The sequence below is a fragment of the Paramisgurnus dabryanus genome, chromosome 17, assembly GCF_030506205.2.
Source record: "Paramisgurnus dabryanus chromosome 17, PD_genome_1.1, whole genome shotgun sequence".
NCBI classification, from domain to species: domain Eukaryota; kingdom Metazoa; phylum Chordata; class Actinopteri; order Cypriniformes; family Cobitidae; genus Paramisgurnus; species Paramisgurnus dabryanus.
The window spans coordinates 8,694,464-8,713,778 of record NC_133353.1 but is presented as its reverse complement, the minus strand read 5'-3'; the positions used below and the strand labels follow the sequence as shown (position 1 = coordinate 8,713,778).

Sequence of the window (19,315 nt, the reverse complement as noted above, 5' to 3'; positions counted from 1 at the left end):
AGATGAGGAGACAGACAACCTCCGTTGAGCGTCTCGTTCTCCACTGCCGGCCATGAGTCCATGAGCTGTGTGGACATAAAGACATACATATGATAAACTTCTCTAACACATTTTACTCTATAGTAACAGTTTATGTGGTATTTTGAAAAAATATGTTTTGAAATGTACTTCTAGATCAATATCTAGAAATAATTTAAATCAAATATAGATAATAATTTATGTGAATATTTCATTAAAAAAAATCATATTTTACAAGGAAGCTAATGGTGTAGTTGAGGAATTTAGTGGTAAACAGGTACAAAAGTACTTCATATCGCCCAAATCGCAGCATTAATGTATAAATGGGAAGTAAACAAAAATAAATATAATTTTTATAATTTAAAATGTATATATTTTTGTATTCATTTTTTTATTCTGATAAAAAATAAATGTCTCTTATGTAAAAAGGAAATCTGGGCTTATGAGGGTGAAAACTAAAGTACATACATAAATTATCCTACACAGAAAAAGTTTACACAGAAATAAAAATCTCAATGTACTCCCTGATATTAATTATGTTTAAAGTGTAAATATAATGGTGTGACTGACCTTCTGGGCAACACTCCTCATCCTCTTCTTCTACCGCCTCAAGAAGGGCAAACCTCATGTGACTGGCCGCAGGTGCAGAGATGTTCAACCTTCGTGGAACACCACGTGCACTGCTGCCAGTCACCAGCCCATGAGCTGAGGTAGACAAGATGGTGTTTTGTCTATCAACTGGAAAGACGGGTCATACATACATACATACATACATACATACATACACATATTAATGAGGTGTAACAGTACATGTATCTATCTCAAATGATCACAATATGGACATCACATTTCAGTGCATGCCGTCAGATGACCGATTGGCCTATGACATTTTTTATCCATTTTATCATCCGATAGGATTAACTCTTTCCCCGCCATTGACGAGATATCTCGTCAATTAAGAGAAAACGCTTCCCCGCCAATGACGAGATTTTCCGTCTTTCCGCAATACCGCTATTATCCACCAGGTGGCGCCCTTCCGCAACTTTTTAAAACCGGAAGTATTGCCCTATGGCAAGCTGCTGCATGTCCGTGTCTGTTTTGAAGATCGCTCTGAATATGATCTCTATGAAAAGTCCGTCATAAAAATGGAATTATCTCTACTTTTTGCTCAAAATATGGTGTTTTTGCAAAAACCTATCCATATTCAAAAGCTGATTGCAAAAGAACCACTAAAGGTAGGATGAAACGGTTTTTTTTGTTTGAAAGCAGAGGGTCTGTTCTTTCATTTGGTATATTGTATGTTTATATATTTAAAGAAGAACATTTTCTGAAAGGCATTAAACTTTGGTGAAAATCATGAAAAACGCTGGCGCTGGCTGGCAACTTTTTTTAAAAATGCTGGCGGTGAAAGAGTTAAATGAATTAAATAAATATTCAAACAAAGTCACGTGTAAGCCCATATAGTTAATTTAAATGTTATTCTATTAAATCATCATCAACTAAATCACCCAATACAGGCTGTACAAATGTGAATGTTATACTGTGTGTACACAAAAATCTCATAATTTACTCCCCCCTGATATTAATTATATTTGAGGTGTCAATAATGGTGTGACTGACCTTCTGGGCAACACTCCTCATCCTCTTCTTCTACCGCCTCAAGAAGGGCAAACCTCGTGTGACTGGCTGCAGGTGCAGAGATGTTCAACCTTCGTGGAACACCACGTGCACTGCTGCCAGTCACCAGCCCATGAGCTGAGGTAGACAAGATGGTGTTTTGTCTACCAACTGGAAAGACAGGGTCATACATACATACACATATAAATGGGGTGTAACAGTACACGTATCTATCTCAAATGATCACAATATGGACATCACAGTTCAGTGCATGCCGTCAGATGACCGATTGGCCTATGATGTTTTTAATCCATTTTATCATCTGAGAGGATTAAATAAATTAAATAAATATTCAAACAAAGTCACGTGTAAGCCCATGTAGTTAATTTAAATGTTATTCTATTGAATCATCATCAACTAAATCACCCAATACAGGCTTTACAAATGTGAATGTTATACTGTGTGTACACAAAAATCTCATAATTTACTCCCCCCTGATATTAATTATATTTGAGGTGTCAATAATGGTGTGACTGACCTTCTGGGCTGGACTCATCCTCCTCTTCCTCCTCTATAGCACCAGGAAGAGAAAATCTTGTGTAACTGGCTGCAGGTGCAGTGATGTTCAACCTTCGTTGAACACGACGTGCACTGCGGCCAGTCACGGGCCCATGAGCCGATGTAGGCAAGGTGTTCTGTCTAACAACTGGAAAGACAGGAATTCAAGAACAAAAAAAAATGAAATCAAACATATTTTACTCTATAATGTGTATATGTGAGCCTGGACAGGACAATATTTGGCCAAGATACAGCTATTTGAAAATCTGGAATCTGAGGGTGCCAAAAAATCTAAATATTAAAAAAATGGACTTTAAAGATGTCCAAATGAAGTCATTAACAACTGCATCCACTTACAAAAATAAAGTGTTGATACTTTTATTGCAATTTACTAATTACAATTTATCATATATATTATTAGGGGTTTAACAGTAAATGTATTTGTCTCAACTGGTCACACTATGGACACCACAGTTCAGTGCATGCAGTCAGATGACCGACTGGCCTATGACATTTCTTATCCAAGAGGATAAAAAAATGTAAAACCCATTCAAACAAAGTCACGTGTAAGCCCATAAAGTTGTATTAAATTTAAATGTTATTCTATTACATCATCATCAACTAAACAAACCAATACAGGCTGTACAAACGTGAATGTTATACTGTGTGTACACGAAAATCCCCCCCCCCCGATATTAATTATATTTGATGTGTCAATAATGATGTGACTGACCTTCTGGGCTCCACTCCTCATCCTCCCTCACGTGACTGGCTGCAGGTGCAGAGATGTTCAACCTCCGTTGAACACCACTTGCACTGCTGCCAGTCACGTGCCCACCAGCTGAATCAGACAAGATGGTACTCTGTCTTACAACTGGAAAGATCAGACATAAACAACACATTATAAACAGTTAGTGAAGTATTTTGACATTATGATCTATTTGAACCCTTTGAGCCTTGAGCTTTATCTTGTAGCGTGATGCGTATCATGGTCTTGTCTCGAGATACGTATCGCATCGGGAAATTGTTGACAATACACAACTCTAGCGAGTGTGGGACCATTCGCTTTGATCGGTGGCAGCTTAATTTCCAGTCACATATATTTGACCAGCTAGGACACACTGCAAAAAACTACTTTCTTACTTACTATTTGTGTCTCGTTTTCAGTACAAATATTGTAAACTTTCTAAATTAATTAGCATTTTCTTGATTAGCAAAATTACTCAAGAAAACAAATCTTGATTTTAGACAAAATAATAAAAATATTATATTTAAGTGAATTTGTGCTTAAAACAAGCAAAACCATCTACCAATGGGAAAAGAAAAAAATCTATAATTTTTTCTTAAACACTTAATAAAAAAATAAAGAAAATTCCCTAAACAGATTTTTTTTGCTTGTTTTATGCACAAATTCACTTGAATATAATATTTTTATTATTTTGTCTAAAATCAAGACTTATTTTCTTGAGTAATTTTGCTTATCAATAAAATGTTTCGTAATTAAGGAAGTTTTAGATATTTGTAATTTTGCTCTACAAGAAAATGCATCTTGACATTTGTACTGAAAACAAGACAAAAATACCAGGTAAGAAAGTAATAGCAGTGCAGGCTAAGGATAACGTTAGCAACACATAACAAACCATGAACAGGCTTTTAATAGTAATTTTGTTTTCTTAATGCAGATTATCCATTATTGTGTAATTAGAGATACAGGCTATTAAATGCGTGATGGTAGGGGAAACCAGGGCACAAAAAATATGGAAGTTAGATTAATCGTTTTTTTTACACAATCAACACATACATATCTGCTACAAATAAACACTTACATTTGTTTGTGGGACCTAAAGACGGTTTCATCGGACGCACGTGCGGTGATGCGATTATGTGTCTGGTCGGAATTTGACTTCCGGTTTCAGTTTATTTAATGGTCTGACTAGTTCCTAAACTGAACTCTTGAACAAATACCTCATCGAAAATAACAAATGTTTTGGTTTTCTAGGTAATCTACTTGTTGTTTATTTTGCTTGTTATATAAATAAACTACTTTAAAAGGACTTTGTTGTTATTATTTCTTAGCGGAGTTTACCGGAAGTTACGTGTTTTCCACAAAAGCCGCTTGTTTATGTTGTTACTGCTGAAACCGTCAATAGTTATAGACCCGTTTACAGCTCACGTGATCAAATAGCCTGCGCACGCATTTAGGCAACAGAAGTGGTGTTGTTCCCCATTGGCTCTAACGTGTAAGCAACTCAAAAAGTTTATTAAAACAGTTTCCCAGCATCAAAATGTCTGGTTGTTGCGTTTGGTTGCACTAATATAATATACGTATATATGTATCTGGCAACTTTATTTTTTGTCCATCTGCTAACGTCTTCTATCCACTCTACTATAGTACACGGATCTGGTAGCTGTGTTGAAAAAGTTGATAAAGTCAACTTTTTAAAATAACTTTCTGTGTTGCTTCACTGCTGATTCTTACCATACTTCCGTTGCCCAAATGCGCGCGCATACGCTGCCACGTCATCACTGTGTACAAACAGTAAAAGGGTCTATGGCACCTGTGACAAAACTACAGAATGCGCGATCGGGTTTTAAACGCTCATTTGCATGACACGTATATAGTTTTATGTTACCATGCGCTCAGTTGATTGTACCGATGGGTCTACGCAGCCCGGGTAAAGTCAACACATCTCAGAACAGCGAGGAGACGCGCTAACGCGGATTTAAAATTAAACATTGCAGAGATGAGAGACAAAGAGAGCGAGAGAACTTTTAGCCTAGATTAATAACACCAACAACATTATAGATGAGAATAAAGGTTTCAGACATCAGTGCCAAGTTAAGGAAAACCGGATAAAAGATGAGAAGCGTGTAAATGATACAAGTATGTAGATTGCCCTGCCACTCATCTCATTACAGCATGCTATTTGGATATAACTTATTGTATATGTATGTATCTTATGCTTATAATTAGTTAAAGGGTCACTTCACCCATTTGCAACAAGCTTTTTATAGTTAGAACCCCAGTCATGTTTTTGAATGTTCATGCATCATTTCCTCAGTTTCCACTGAGACAGGAGAAATACAGATTTCAGTGTTGCACTTCCTTCTTTCAATGGTGTAAAAATCATCATTTTGCATCATTGAAAGAAGGAAGTCCCATATCTTTGTTTTTGGGGGCGAGACTACAAACACCCCTTTTCTCTGTCAAATAGGCACCAAATTCTAAATGTATGTTACATTTTGACTACAAATATGACACACTTTCAATAAAGATTAATGTTTCTAAATTCTACGGGTGAGATGCTCCTTAGGGTTGTATGATTCTTTGTTTCATAACTGCCTATTCTAAAAGTTTCATCAATTGTGCACATGACATGTGCAGCAACTGCATAGAGTTAAGTCTATTTAGCATTTTCAGTAATGCAGTTATTTTGCGAAAACAAATAAATAATAATAATTGCATTGCAGGCTGATTTAAGGTGTCCCCTAAATTTTCTGCTAGCACTCCTAAAATTTTCAGTCAGGGGCTATAGTGCTCCTAATAACAAAAAGTTAGTCTGGAGCCCTAAATGACAAGGTTTCAGTATAATATATATAAAATATAATGTATACATTTTTTGGGGGGGGGCACATGACATTTGGTCACCCTGGGGCACTTCACTGTGTTAATCCGACCCTGGTTGCTGGATGGTGTATGTTATGTTATTCACGCGCACACTTGGCTTTCATTTACTCAATGTCCACTCACCATTTGAATGCTCAGAGTATTTATTTAATTTAATGTACCATGTTGGTAACCGTTGGTAATCGAATAGCCTCTTGCAATGGACAAAAACTGTGTGCACCTTCCTCCAGCAACACCGGTCACCTGAAGGAAGGTTCCTACCTATATTCACTCATTATAAAAGAGTGACCCCTAGTGGACATCTTTACAAAGAATAAAAATGGCTCTTACTGGTGGGGTTCATTTGAACAAACATAGTGTTTTTTTCAAACACGTTTCAAAATGGTGTTATGAATAAGGGAACAAGACGGTGATTAAAATAATATATGGTTGGATTTGGTGACTTACACACCCAACTCACAAATCGAAAAAAAAAGTACTTCCATGCACACTCTTTATTCAATATCTTAATATATAAATATTTTAAATCTATGCATTTCTTGACTATTAAGAAAATTACAGCTCTTTGCCTCAAACTTTCTAAAGGGCTAGAATATCACACAGCTCACCGCCAATCAATTTAAAAAACCCAAAATAACTTTTATAAATATTTAACACACTCTACATAATATAACACCACATATCCACATATAATATAACAGCACGTGTTAAAATCAAGTTGGTAGGCTAAATCATTCATTCTCTGTGCTAATAATCATTTAACGGAGCAAAGGAAAGCTGGTGTTGTAACGTTTGTTTTCCGACGCTGTCTTATGACACCTGTCAGAGTTAATGTGATAGCGGCCGTTTTTCAATGCAAAGGCTGCAGCCTCCGGAGGTCGCATGTGTAGGCCGCTGCGTCTTATATCAGAATATTAACTAGTATAAAGTTGACTATTACTCTTATTTATTCGTAAAATGTTTATGACTTGCGAGTGTAATAATACTCCGTTAACTTAAATAAACCAGGCTTGATGACGTATGCGGCCTGCATATGCGACCTCCGGAGGCTGCAGCCTTTAGATTGCAAAAAAGGCCCGTAATGCTCTAAAGGTTAACGAGTTCAGTATTTACTAACCTGCTGGTGGGCTACATTCATCTTCCGGAATAGCACCGGGAAGAGAAAAGCTCATTCGGCCAGATGCACTTGCAGAGTTGTTCAAACTGCGTGCACCGCTGGCCTTCACTAGCTCATCTCTTGAAGTAGACATGTCTACCTCCGTCAATTTTAAGGACTGTCAGGTGTTAATTGACTGGTCGCTTTAAAAAAGACGTTAGTTTGATCGTTTGGAACAAACGTGTATACTGACTGTAAAGTCCGTAAAGTGCTGCCAATGATTTCGTTCGCTTTCGCTCAGAGAATCAATGATCTGAACAGAATCTGTCAGAGCGCGCCTTTATATGCGTTCTATTTGTGAAGTCAAACATTTCATTCACCATGGCAATGAGGTAATTGAATGATGTCATAAACGATTTCCCATGGCGACGAAAGAACTCACAGGCGGATGACGTCAGATTTAACCCTATCATTCAGTAAGAAGGCTACCTTTTGATCAATCGCGTTTCTCTCCTGTGGCCTCTTTTCCATAGGTAAGTTTTGTTTATTTGACAATATTCTGTGTATATTTTTGGAAAATAAACATGCCAATCTAGCATGTATTTCATGTATTTTTTTAAGAGGGCACAGTGTGCACAGCTACCCTCTACTGTTATGATATTTATTAACATATCTATATAATCCATCAAAAACCTTTTAATACGCCATATTCTTATAGACAATACATGACAAAACAAGATGAGAAGCGTTTATTGATTTATTTAATTGCTATTTTATAGTAAAAATTATTTTGAACTTGCCAATATCATTTACAATAAAAATTGATTCATATTTCTGTAAACACAAGAGCTGGGCATAGATTAATCTCATACAAAATAAAAGTACTTTTTTGCATAACATATGAGTTTGTGCTGTGTGAAATTATTATGTATATATAAATACACACACATTCATGTATGTATTAAAGAAACATTTACATGTGTATATAATTTTTTTATATATTCTAAATTATATATAAATAAAAAAAACGAGATTTAAATAAAACATTTCTTAAATGTATATATATGTATGTGTGTGTGTGTGTGTGTGTGTGTGTGTGTGTGTGTGTGTGTGTGTGTGTGTGTGTGTGTGTGTGTGTGTGTGTGTGTGTGTGTGTTAAATATACATAATATTTACACACATCAAAAACCATATATTATGCAAAAAATTACTTTTATTTTGTATGAGACTAATCTAGATTAATCTATGCCCAGCGCTAGTAAACACTAACGTTAAGTGTAATTATTTACATGCCATACTTCACCTGACAAGTTAAACAGTGTAAATAAATCAATAAAAATCAAATGCAATACTGTACTTACAAAAACATTTGTCTTCAAGAAAACAACATTTTTTATATGTAAAATAAAGCATAATGAATTGCAACTTTATTATTATCCAAGATAATGCACTCTAAATAGTTATGTAATATTAAAAACACTTCATAGTTTTTCAAGTAAATACACCTCTGTATGTCAGCTATAAGGTGATATCTGTATGAACAATTGTATTTGTTTTGATGACATTTGACTATGTTGCAGGGAGACACCGATAGCTCTTTACTGGACTGATCCATGTGAAAAGCTGACGAGACCAGGCGTCCTCTTCAGAGCAGCTGGCATGAAGCATCACAGGGAAGACCTAAAGGTGCAGACACAAGTAAAAGGAAAAGGGACAGGAAGGGGCGGCTTCACCTGTTCTGTATTTATAAAAAAAAACATTTACAACAATTAAAATTAGCATGTGCTGTTTATTACTATCATTTTAATTTGATCTAAAATAGGTGTAATGACAATGAGTGGGCCTAGAAGTAAAAAGCAAAAAAGGTCAGTCAGTCATTCTATAATTCTGACAGTTTATAATTCTGGTTTTACATAATATGTCTGCTTTTATCAAGCCAAAACAACATGATGCTTGCAGACAAACCAAAGACAGATAGAGGGGACATCAGAAGTGCTGTCATCACTGTCTATTCCCCATGTTGAATCATCTGGGTCTTTGCAATCAATCCTGCAAATGTAATAGTAATAATAATAATAATAACAATACATATAAATTATAATAGTATTACTAACAATAATGATAAATAACAACATAAAATGTTTGTGTAATTCACTGTACACAATATCCCAGTAGGGCCAAGCTCAAATCGTGACAGTGGCATCTAGTAGTGGCACTTCTGGTCACAGCCTGAGCTGCCAGTGACTTTCTGAGGCAGCTGACAGTTTTTGTGTCATTTAGGGGTGGCACTTCTGGTTAGCCTCAGTTATTTTAGATAATGACACTGATTGTGTGCACTTGGTGTCATCATTTGTAGGTATTGGCACTCGTTCTGTGCCCTTGTTGTGTAGTTTGCTGTTAAATTATGCGGCTTGTGGCTGCTGTCATAATGTTTGCATGCTGGCTGTCAGTTATGTGTAGGTGCGGGCATTTTCGAGATGCCACGGGAACAAGATGCCACCACTCTGGGCACTTTGAGGCATACGCAGCCATTTGTGTAATTCACGTAGCTTGTGGGTGCTGTCATTGTGTGCACTGGCTGACAGTCGTGTGTAGGTGCCGGCATTCCGAGATGCCACGGTTACCCTTGAGATGCCACCACTACAGGGGCAGAACCAATTATGAATTTGCCTGAGATATGAATGAATAGAAATAAAAGAATTATTTTTTTTCTCATTTTGTTTATCTTATTATTTTAGCGAGTAGACTGAGTAATGTTTAAATCTAATTTATTTCAACAATATTTGAAAACCAGGAACTCTTAATTCTTACAAACACAACCAAGGCCACAACCTGCATCAGTATTTACAGTGACCAGTCTACCCACTAAAATAATAATATAAGATAAACAAAATTCAAGAATTATATTATTTCTATTAATTTATAGCTCAGGCAAACTCTCAGAAAAACAACTATCAGCCAGCATACGCACATTCATGACAGCACCCACAAGCCGTGTGAATTACATAAACAGTCGCGTAGTGCCCAGAGTGGTGGCACCTAGTTTCCAAGGCATCTCGAAATGCCTGCACATACAACTGACAGCCAGCGTGCAAACATTACCCACCCAAAACCACATAATTTTACAGCTAACTACACAACAAGCAACAAAAAGGTTTTGTAAAATTGCAATACGACACAGTTTTCTGAAGATCATTGGCATCTTCATTCACAGTAATGGTGGACTCATCCATGGAAGCTCATCTTGGGGAAAAACTACACAACACTCCACAGAAAAAATACATTGGTTTATAATGGCAGGATGCATAACACTGGTTTTGGTTGGTTATGCAAGACTGTAATCTGTTGATTGTGATGCTCGCTTTTATGATAAAATGATTATAAAACACATCTTTACATAGTAAAACATCTAAGATTCACCTGACGGGTAAGAGCTGCATCACTTTCTGCCATATAAACGTCTTTATTCCAGGCTCCTGAAAACACTGATCTCTGTAAAGCATATTTTAGCAATTTATTCAATGTTATTCTACTTTATATTACTTATACAAATCATTTTTGGTAATGCCTACCTGTCTGATAGTGAGTCAATGGACGAAGCCATGCTAGATAGGGTTTCCAGGTCTTTTGTAAGGAGTTGATGTTGATGGTCCACACTTAAAAATGATTTTGACATTTGAAATATAATAAGATGTTCACTAAAAGCTACAGTATAACAACACACGTACAATTTACAATGATTTTTCACACCATATGTACTGACAGTACAATTCTTATTGTTCTGATGTAAAATGATGATAGCTACAATGTAGCTGCTACAGTAACAAGACAATTTTGACATGACACGATTGAATGTTGCTTCATGTTATAGGCTATAGGGAATGTGGAGTTGACGTCACGCCGTGTGGCATTATGAGTAATCCGCCATATTTGCAGGATCGCCTCCTATCCCGCTGTATTTGAGTTAGTGTGTCGGAGGTTGTTTTTGTATTTTCTGTCGAGATTTTAATAAACTTCGATATGTTTGGTCAGTACTGCTCGATCAAGAACTGCCACAGCAGGTCACACGATCGTTCAGGGAGGAAACTGAACAACGGAATACGTTTTTTCAGCTTTTATTTAGGGGGAAGCCGGTGAAGGAGCTGACGAAAAGACGCCAGATCGCGTGGTTTACCTGCCGCAATCAGGATTAAAATTTTACTTTTCAAAAAAAATCCCTGCATCAGCGAGAGTGTGTTTGCTGCATTTTCAGTCATTCAGTAATTGTGATTAATAAAAGCAGAACCACTTAAATTGTCTTGTTTTTATGCTAACACTGTCAAACTAACTTGTAAATGTAAATTGTAACGTTATTTCTTCATTTCTGATCAACCTCACCACATGAGTTATAAAAATAAATCTTTAGACAATTTTGACGATTATAACAAATATTTTTTATTAAATGCAATTGCTCAAACCCACTGCTTGTGACTCTTTAAAATGACATAACGTTAGCTAAATATTTATCATTTTGTTTGTTTAAATAACTTGGCCAAGAACAGAAGTGCCATCTTATGAACATGTGTTGATTCATTGCACAGAATACAACGGATATTTTTTTTTATGGAATCATTAACATACTTAGGTATTAATACATTGTAAGTAAATGGCATATTTCTTCTGTCATCTTACTATGAGCTTGAAGGGATTTATAGCTCTTAACCTCCTGCAAAGTGTATGCACTCAATCCAAAAACAAGGTAATAATAACAGATTTGTGAGCGGAGGTAGTGCGTCTGGATCCGTAATCCAGTCATATGGATCTGTTTATTTGTCCAAATAAAGTTTTTTGGCAGTAGCACTTAGTTTTTCCCGATAGGGTCCCTTTTCTTTTTCTTTCAAACTCCTCAATTTCTTCGGTTCTTCTTCAAGTTTACCTAGTTTTAGCTTAACACACCCACAATTAAATGGCATAGCGGTCGGCGGTGCCTCTAAATATGGCGCCCACGTAATGTGACGTTAAATGATAAAATTAATTGATTACTGTTTAGTCAGATCAAATTATAGTAAAACGATTAACGTTACCACTTGTTCAACAAAAATATTTGCACTCGTGTACATTTAAATAAAGACTAATCTTGTTGATCGATATGGCATAGGTTTTCTGTAAGAATACGAATCAAAACAACTCACCTGTCGAGTAATAAAACACAAGCAAGAGCTGCTTCTCTGTCTAGTTAAACGTTTGTCGAAGCTCTCTCGATCAATAATCTGCATGATGCGTTGAATTTAGCATGTCACATTCTTAATATCGTAGTATATTCATTCCTACTTAAATTATAATTGATATTATTTTGCTTTAAGTTACTCCTTGAAATAAGCTAATGGTTTGCTAGACACTACTTCCCCATTTGTCCAAGACACTAGGTTTGATCGGCAGCTTCCGGTCAGTGAGTGCAGCGGTCAATGGCGCACACCAGTGTCAAGGCTTGTTCGACTTCATGCGGCGCCGCAAGAATCGAAAGCTGGATGACGTCAAAACACCGCGAGAATGAGTCAAGAAATCATATTTCGTCTCGCTCTCGCGACACTTTGACGTCATCCGGCTGCTCTTGCGGCGCCGCATGAAGTCGAACAAGCCTAACATGTTGACATATCAAAATTAAAGAAGGCGGGATTTTTTTCACAGGATCCGTGAACGACTTCCAGACTTTCGAATTACATGACCGAGCAAGAATTTTAACCAACCAAATGAAAGAAGTCGGGTGTTTCTTAAGACGAACGCCATTTCCAGCCAATCACATTACAGAGCTGAGCAGAATTCCAGCCAATAATATAAAAGAAGGCGGGAGTTTGTGTTCACTTGAGTTACAGGTAACGTTACGTTTTTTATTTAATGTGTTAATATCATCATGATTGGAAATGTTAAGTTGTTTAACGGTAAAATTACCAGAAGATTAGTCATTTGCGTGCTGAAAATCTATTGAAATATATTAACTTCCAATATTGTTATTTACATGGCTGAAATGTATATAATTAATAAAAAGAGAGAGAGAGAGAGAGAGAGAGAGAGAGAGAGAGAGAGAGAGAGAGAGAGAGAGAGAGAGAGAGAGAGAGAGAGAGAGAGAGAGAGAGCGCGCGAGCTAAGATAATCACTTTTTTCTTGAATTTATCTGTTGATATATTTCGTTTTGTGTTAGAGTGATCAATTTTATTATTGTTATCATAACGATTCATATTAACGTTTGCCTTTCCACGGGCATTTTTTAATTTAATGTCTGTTTGTCTGCGGTTTGGTTTATATGTTATTTGTAATATGACTTGCATATGAAGTTAAAACAAATGACAAGTTAACATAAACATCAACGGCTGTGTTTTTATTTTAATGCACTTGTTGATTTTTTCTCTTGAGTGTTTTATTGAGTGTAAAGAGAGAGTGTTGTCTCTGTGTATTTTAGTGTTGATGGTGAGAGATGAGATGGATGAGATGTGCTGTAAATCAGTAGGAACTGATCTGTCCATGCTGGATATTGATGATTTCATCACAGAAATCTCTCAGCTGAAGAAAAAGGTGGCTTTACTGGAGACAAAGCTGAGGTCAAGAGGAGATGAAGAACTGAAGAGAGAGGTTTGTACAGCTTAAACATCCTTTACCTGTTTGACAACGTCAAATCATTTATAATCTTACTGTGTGTGTTGTGTTGTGTTGTGTTGTGTTGTGAGGATGTGGATGTGGTTTGTTGTGAATCTTCCACACAGAACTCCGAGCTCAGTCTGACTTTACTCGGTTATACTGAGTCAAAGGCCACAGACGCTCAGGACACTACAGTGTGTGACAGTAATGAGGGTTTACAGGAGGATCAAACCTCCACAGAGTCTCTGGATTCTCTCTATAACGTTGGAGAACAGCAGCAGATCCTGCAGACCAAACTCAAGATGTGTTCAGTTAAACTCATCGACTGCAGGAACCTCGTGATGGAGATGAGAGGAGAAACCACTGATGAGGAACATAACACTGATGAAGACAATCATGACGATGAGGATTTTATTCCATCAGGTTTGTATCTTCTATTGTTTCACAATATTTTTCAGCTTCAGTTATATTAAAAGTTATTTTCTGCTACTCTGGTGCTGCATGTAAAAAAATGGCCGTGTATTGACACGACATTTGATACTCGTGACAGGAACTGAGGGTTCATGGACAGTTTTGTCGTAGCGGCACCTTGTGGTCAGACAAAGTTTTACGTAGGTATTAACTTTGGCTGTTGTCAATGTATTTTCATGGGAGTTGATTCATTAGATTCCTGATTCATTGCTGAGTCCAGCAATACCAAACATGCCAGGTTTCGCCTAACCGTTAGTCCAGCGCTGCAAAATAGTGCTTAAAACATTTGTGAATACCTCCGCAAGCGTAATTCCGATCAACTCAAAACCACTTTTTTCACATATAGCTCCTGGAATATGTACTAATGCCGAAACTCCCATCGGAAATGGCCGAAGAAAAGGTATGGCAATTTTTATGTAGTAGAGCAGGGGTTCCCAAACTTTTTTTCCTGCGCACCCCCTTCTATGTCCCAACCGGGTTGGCGCACCCCCAATCCCCACTTAAAAAAAAAACCTGCTAAAAAGATTTGTTTTTAAAGACTCATGTTTAATCATGCGCAAATAACCAGTGGCTGGTTGCAACAGCCGGACGTTAAGAAGTTGGGTGTACGTCGAGCTTAGTCTGACATTGTGAAAAATATTTACGCGTGTTGCACCATCTGAAACTACGACCAGATGCAGCTACGCTCAGCGTAGATGATGCGCGCCCCCGTGTATGCCTTTAACCACTGTGATATTTAGATGCCATTCGAGTTTACTATGGTAAAAAACTTACACTTACTGCTGTCAGCTAATAGATGATATATGACAGTTTCCTCATGTTTACCAATGCGCCCTCCTTCTAGATGCGTGCGTAACGTGCAGACCCATCATTCACGAAAGCCTTTACTGTGTGCACAAAAGGTGTATAATAGTTAAAGTTTAAAACAAAATTAAAAGAAAGCTTTTAATAAGTTCTCTACAGTGTCTTTGTAAGTATTTATGTATTTTATTATATAATTCATTGGCGGTCTCTTTACCATGCATGAACACACATTGCTCGAGTATCCTGTGCATTAGACGTGCCCATGTCTCGTCACATTTCATTATTTCTATTTTTGCCATAAAAAAGTATCTTTCTCTTAGTCCCTCTCCTCCTTCATGACTAACAACTTTATTATAAGATGTCCCACACTTGACAGTTTCCCTGATTTCCGCAGTTAAGCATATTTATAATATATATGGAATGAATGAAACGAGTTGGGACGCATTTAGCGGCTGCAGTGCATAACAGAAGAGCAGTGCGTAGAAAAAGACAGCAGCTGTTTTCTACGTTTGTATCAAAAACTAATTAATTACAGTTTTTTATTTAAAATAAAAGCGATTATAAAGGAAATGTTTACTGTTCATTTTTTTATTTATTTATTGTATGGAAAAATCCCACTTAAAGAAACAGACCGCCATTACATTTTTCCTCTCGCGCACCCCCTGGTGGCAGCTTGCCTACCCCTGGGGGTGCGCGCACCACACTTTGGGAATCCCTGTAGTAGAGGCTGGACACTCAAGGCAAAAAGTTATGGGATTCATGTCAGTTTGGCAATCCTTTCTTATAAACAGCGTCAACTAATTTTACGTAGAGCTTAAAAACAGATTTGAGGCTGTATATTAGCCAAACTTGCGCCAAAATTGACACGACACTTGGTACTTGTGATGGCAGTCAGGAACTGAGGGTGCATGCACAGTTTCGTCACAGCACCACCAGTGGTTAGAAAAGATTTTACATGCTTATAACTAGGGCTGGGTATCGATTCAGATGTTCAAGATCGATTCGATTTCGATTCACAAGCTATTAAATTTTTATACTCGATTCTCTATAAAACTCAATGAATATAGATTATATAGAATATTATATTATATTATAATATATTATAATACAGAATGAATGAATGAATGACAGGCTCGCATCTCGCTCCTTGGTAACGTCACGCAAGGCAAAAAAAGGGTGAAATCTAGTGGAGAAGACTAGTAATTAGATTAACGTTAATCTTACGTTCAATGTTTGCTGAAATAAAATTGAAAAATAGATTAATGGACTGTGAGAATCAATTTTGAATTATCCACGGGAAAAAAAGATTAATCGAAAAATAATTTTTTTGGCCCAGCCCTACTTATAACTTTGGCAGTGATGGACGGGTTTTAATGGGAGTTTATTCCTTAGAGTCCTGAATCGCTGCCAAGTCCCGCGATACCAAACATAACAGGTTTCGCCTTACACTTAGTGCGACGTTGTGAAATAGTGCATAATAGTGTTTTTTTAGACATTGAAACAATGAGAACGTAGCTTATTTTTGCTGATAACTTTGGATTTCTTTGTCTGAAATCATGAGGAAATTCTCTAATCTTCTCATCCCAACTTTATTTCCTTTTTGCCCTTGTTCGGTGTTGCTGCTTGTAGCTTTATTTATTCTTCTGTTTCTTTCAGATGAAAAGAGTGATTTATGTTGTGACGAAGAAACGCCATCAACATCAAAAGAGCGACCGACAGCACAAACTCTTTCCTGCATCACCTGTGGAAAGACATTCAGCTCACAGAGAAATTTAGAGACACATGAGAGAAAACACACAGAACAGAAACTCTTCACCTCCACCAGATCTAAAATCAGCTTTACTACCTTACAAGAGAAGAACGTTTATTCAGAAGAGCACAGAGAGAAGAAGAAGCAGTTTCACTGTGATGAGTGTGGGATGATTTGTGTCTCTTCCTATAAACTAAATGTTCACATGAGGACACACAGTGGTGAAAAACCTTACTACTGCACTGAATGTGGAAATCACTTCTGCACCAAACAAGGTCTTAATGTTCATCAGAGAATTCACACAGGAGAGAAACCATACGAGTGTCCTCACTGTGAGAAGAGATTCAGCCGGACACATCATCTGAAGGCACATGTGCTTTTACACACCAATGAGAAACCGTATCAGTGCGGTCAATGTGAAAAAACCTTTAGGCACTCAAGTTCATTAAAATTACACCAAAATATTCACTCTGGAGAGAAACATCATCAATGTTCACACTGTGATAAACGTTTTGGTCGTAAATCTCATCTGAAAGTCCATGAGAGAGTTCACATTGGAGTAAAACCTTATTACTGTAGTGTTTGTGGGAGGAGTTTCAGTCAACATAGAGATGTAGTGAGACACCAGAGAACTCATACAGGGGAAAAACCTTACAATTGCTCTCAGTGTGAAAAGACGTTTGCTCAATCAGATTTCTTAAAAGTCCATGAGAGAGTTCACACTGGAGTAAAACCTTATTACTGTAGTGTTTGTGGGAAGAGTTTCAGTCGACGTGATCATTTGGTGAGACACCAGAGAACTCATACAGGTGAAAAACCTTACACATGCTCCCAATGTGAGAAGACATTTGCTCAGTTAGGTACGTTAAAAATCCATGAGAGAATTCACACTGGAGAGAAACCAAGCACCGCTTGATCTGTGGAGAGAGATTCACCAATTCTAAAAGTTCAGAATCATCAGAAGAAACTTATTGAAGATCAAACACTAAAATCATCATAGTGTAAATAGTTCACAGTTTAACCTGAAATATAATATATTATATATAATAATTAAAGTTCAGAGTTCTTCTTATTGTAATGATCCAGATCTGTGTTTCCCCAGTCCATGTCTTTTATTTTGAAGTTCTGTTCTGTCTGCCATGTTTTGTAGTCTTTGGTAGTTTTTTTCTCACTGGTTCCCTGTTGATTGTCTCCCCAGGTATGTTTCCTTGGTCAGTCTTTGTTGGTTTCTGTGTCCTGTTCTGTTTCTGGATTACCTTGTTTCATGGTTTTGTTTAATAAAAGCTGCATTGAGATCCTCTGCCTGCCTACCTACCAACGTTACACTTATATTCTTGTGGAATCAATTTTCTGTTATATATGCAGAAGTAGTCATCAGATTGAATCGGTCAGAGAGTCTTCAACTTCAGGTCTTATGGTTTTCTTCATGTACGGTAGGAACCTGTGTTATGTTGTACTGAGGACTTAAACTGACACGAGCAAAGATTAGTAACGTGGGATTAAGACGATTTTCCTTTTTAAAAGCATTATTATTTTTGTTAATGATTTTTTTGTAGTTTCTTTATCTGTCTTTACATATGGATCAGAATGATCCTGCAAAACCAACTGGCATCTGTCTGTCGCATTTAAGGCTAGTTTGCACCTGTAACTTTTTATTATATTATTATTGATGTACTTTGGTTACTTAATACAGGCCAATCACAACGTAGGCTACCAGTAAGCTGGCCAACTGGGGACACAGCGCTTTCAGATTGATGAGTTTTGTAACAAATGAGAGTGCAACAAAAATGTATGGTATGTGGAAAACAATGTGTTTTTAAACCATAAACTACGCGAACACATTGTATTATACTAAATACACAAAATAACCTTGTTTTTAGCAATTAAATTTGTGCTCTTTAATAGCAAGTAAATTACCTTAGTACAAATCATCAACTACTACAGTGAAGTATGTTACTGTGAAAAATGTATGTATACAATTATTTACCATTTTTGTGGTTGTTTTGTTTATATAAATATTGTAAAGGTGTACTGTACAAGCTTGAGTATTTGGTTGTCGAAACAGCCATTTTATAATTTACAGACAAAAGCTTTTATTTTATGCATTTGGCATTTTGCAGGTCCATACTGAAAAAACAAACTTACCACTCAGAAACGTCCATTAACAATCTCCAAACAATAAGTTGTTCCTCAAAATCTGTATTTTCATCTGATACAGACTCAAACATACAAGATCTGTTTACTAATTTGAGCTACTGACATGGGCCGCAGAGCAATCAACATTATTATTATTGTTATTATTATTACCCTTCCAAATAGGGCAAAAATAGACAATTTCATTCAAATGACAAATCCTAGGGTTGTAAATAAACATTTAAAAACGTTTCTGGATAATTTTTGCACTTAATAAAGCCACAAACCTTCTATGTAGATATCAAAGAACAATTTAACAGATTATTTTAATGCATGCTTTGGCACCTTTAAAATTAAATTTAAGAAAAGTGTGAATTTTTAAACTATGTTCAGGTTTAAACAAAAAAAGTCAGTGGGTCAGTTTACCCCATTCACATGGATCAGCTTACCCCTCAGCTGGGCCACAAGAGCACTTTTTTTTTGAGAAGCCACCTTTTCAAAGCCCTTTGTTATTAAGGCATTCTTATCATTTCATTTGACAGGAGACATCCTTAAATAAAGGTTGAGGTTTTTGTTTGACTTCTGTCTCATGTTTTAATGCAGAAAAGGCCACGTATGTTAAAATTGG

The 19,315-nt window shown here is 36.7% G+C and overlaps 1 protein-coding gene and 1 long non-coding RNA gene across 3 annotated transcripts; one reads left to right on the top strand and one right to left on the bottom strand.

The window, feature by feature from the left end:
• Positions 1-8,123: 8,123 nt before the first annotated feature.
• Positions 8,124-12,336, bottom strand: LOC135737175 (uncharacterized). The gene is made up of 3 exons (XR_010528278.2): positions 12,089-12,336; positions 10,490-10,573; positions 8,124-10,409 (listed from the first exon to the last, which is right to left on the bottom strand). It is a non-coding gene; the product is annotated as an uncharacterized lncRNA (long non-coding RNA).
• A 275-nt stretch (positions 12,337-12,611) lies between these two features.
• LOC135736520 (uncharacterized) lies at positions 12,612-19,183 on the top strand. 2 transcript variants are annotated; one of them, XM_073812250.1, is made up of 4 exons: positions 12,612-12,769; positions 13,354-13,523; positions 13,619-13,952; positions 16,461-19,183. In XM_073812250.1, exons 2-4 carry the CDS (start codon positions 13,359-13,361, stop codon positions 17,468-17,470), a joined length of 1,509 nt encoding a protein of 502 aa, XP_073668351.1. In that variant the 5' UTR covers positions 12,612-12,769; positions 13,354-13,358; the 3' UTR covers positions 17,471-19,183. The 2 variants fall into 2 exon arrangements, with proteins under 2 accessions (XP_073668351.1, XP_073668350.1); XM_073812249.1 differs by lacking the exon at positions 12,612-12,769 and having other exon boundaries at positions 13,119-13,523.
• Positions 19,184-19,315: the final 132 nt, after the last annotated feature.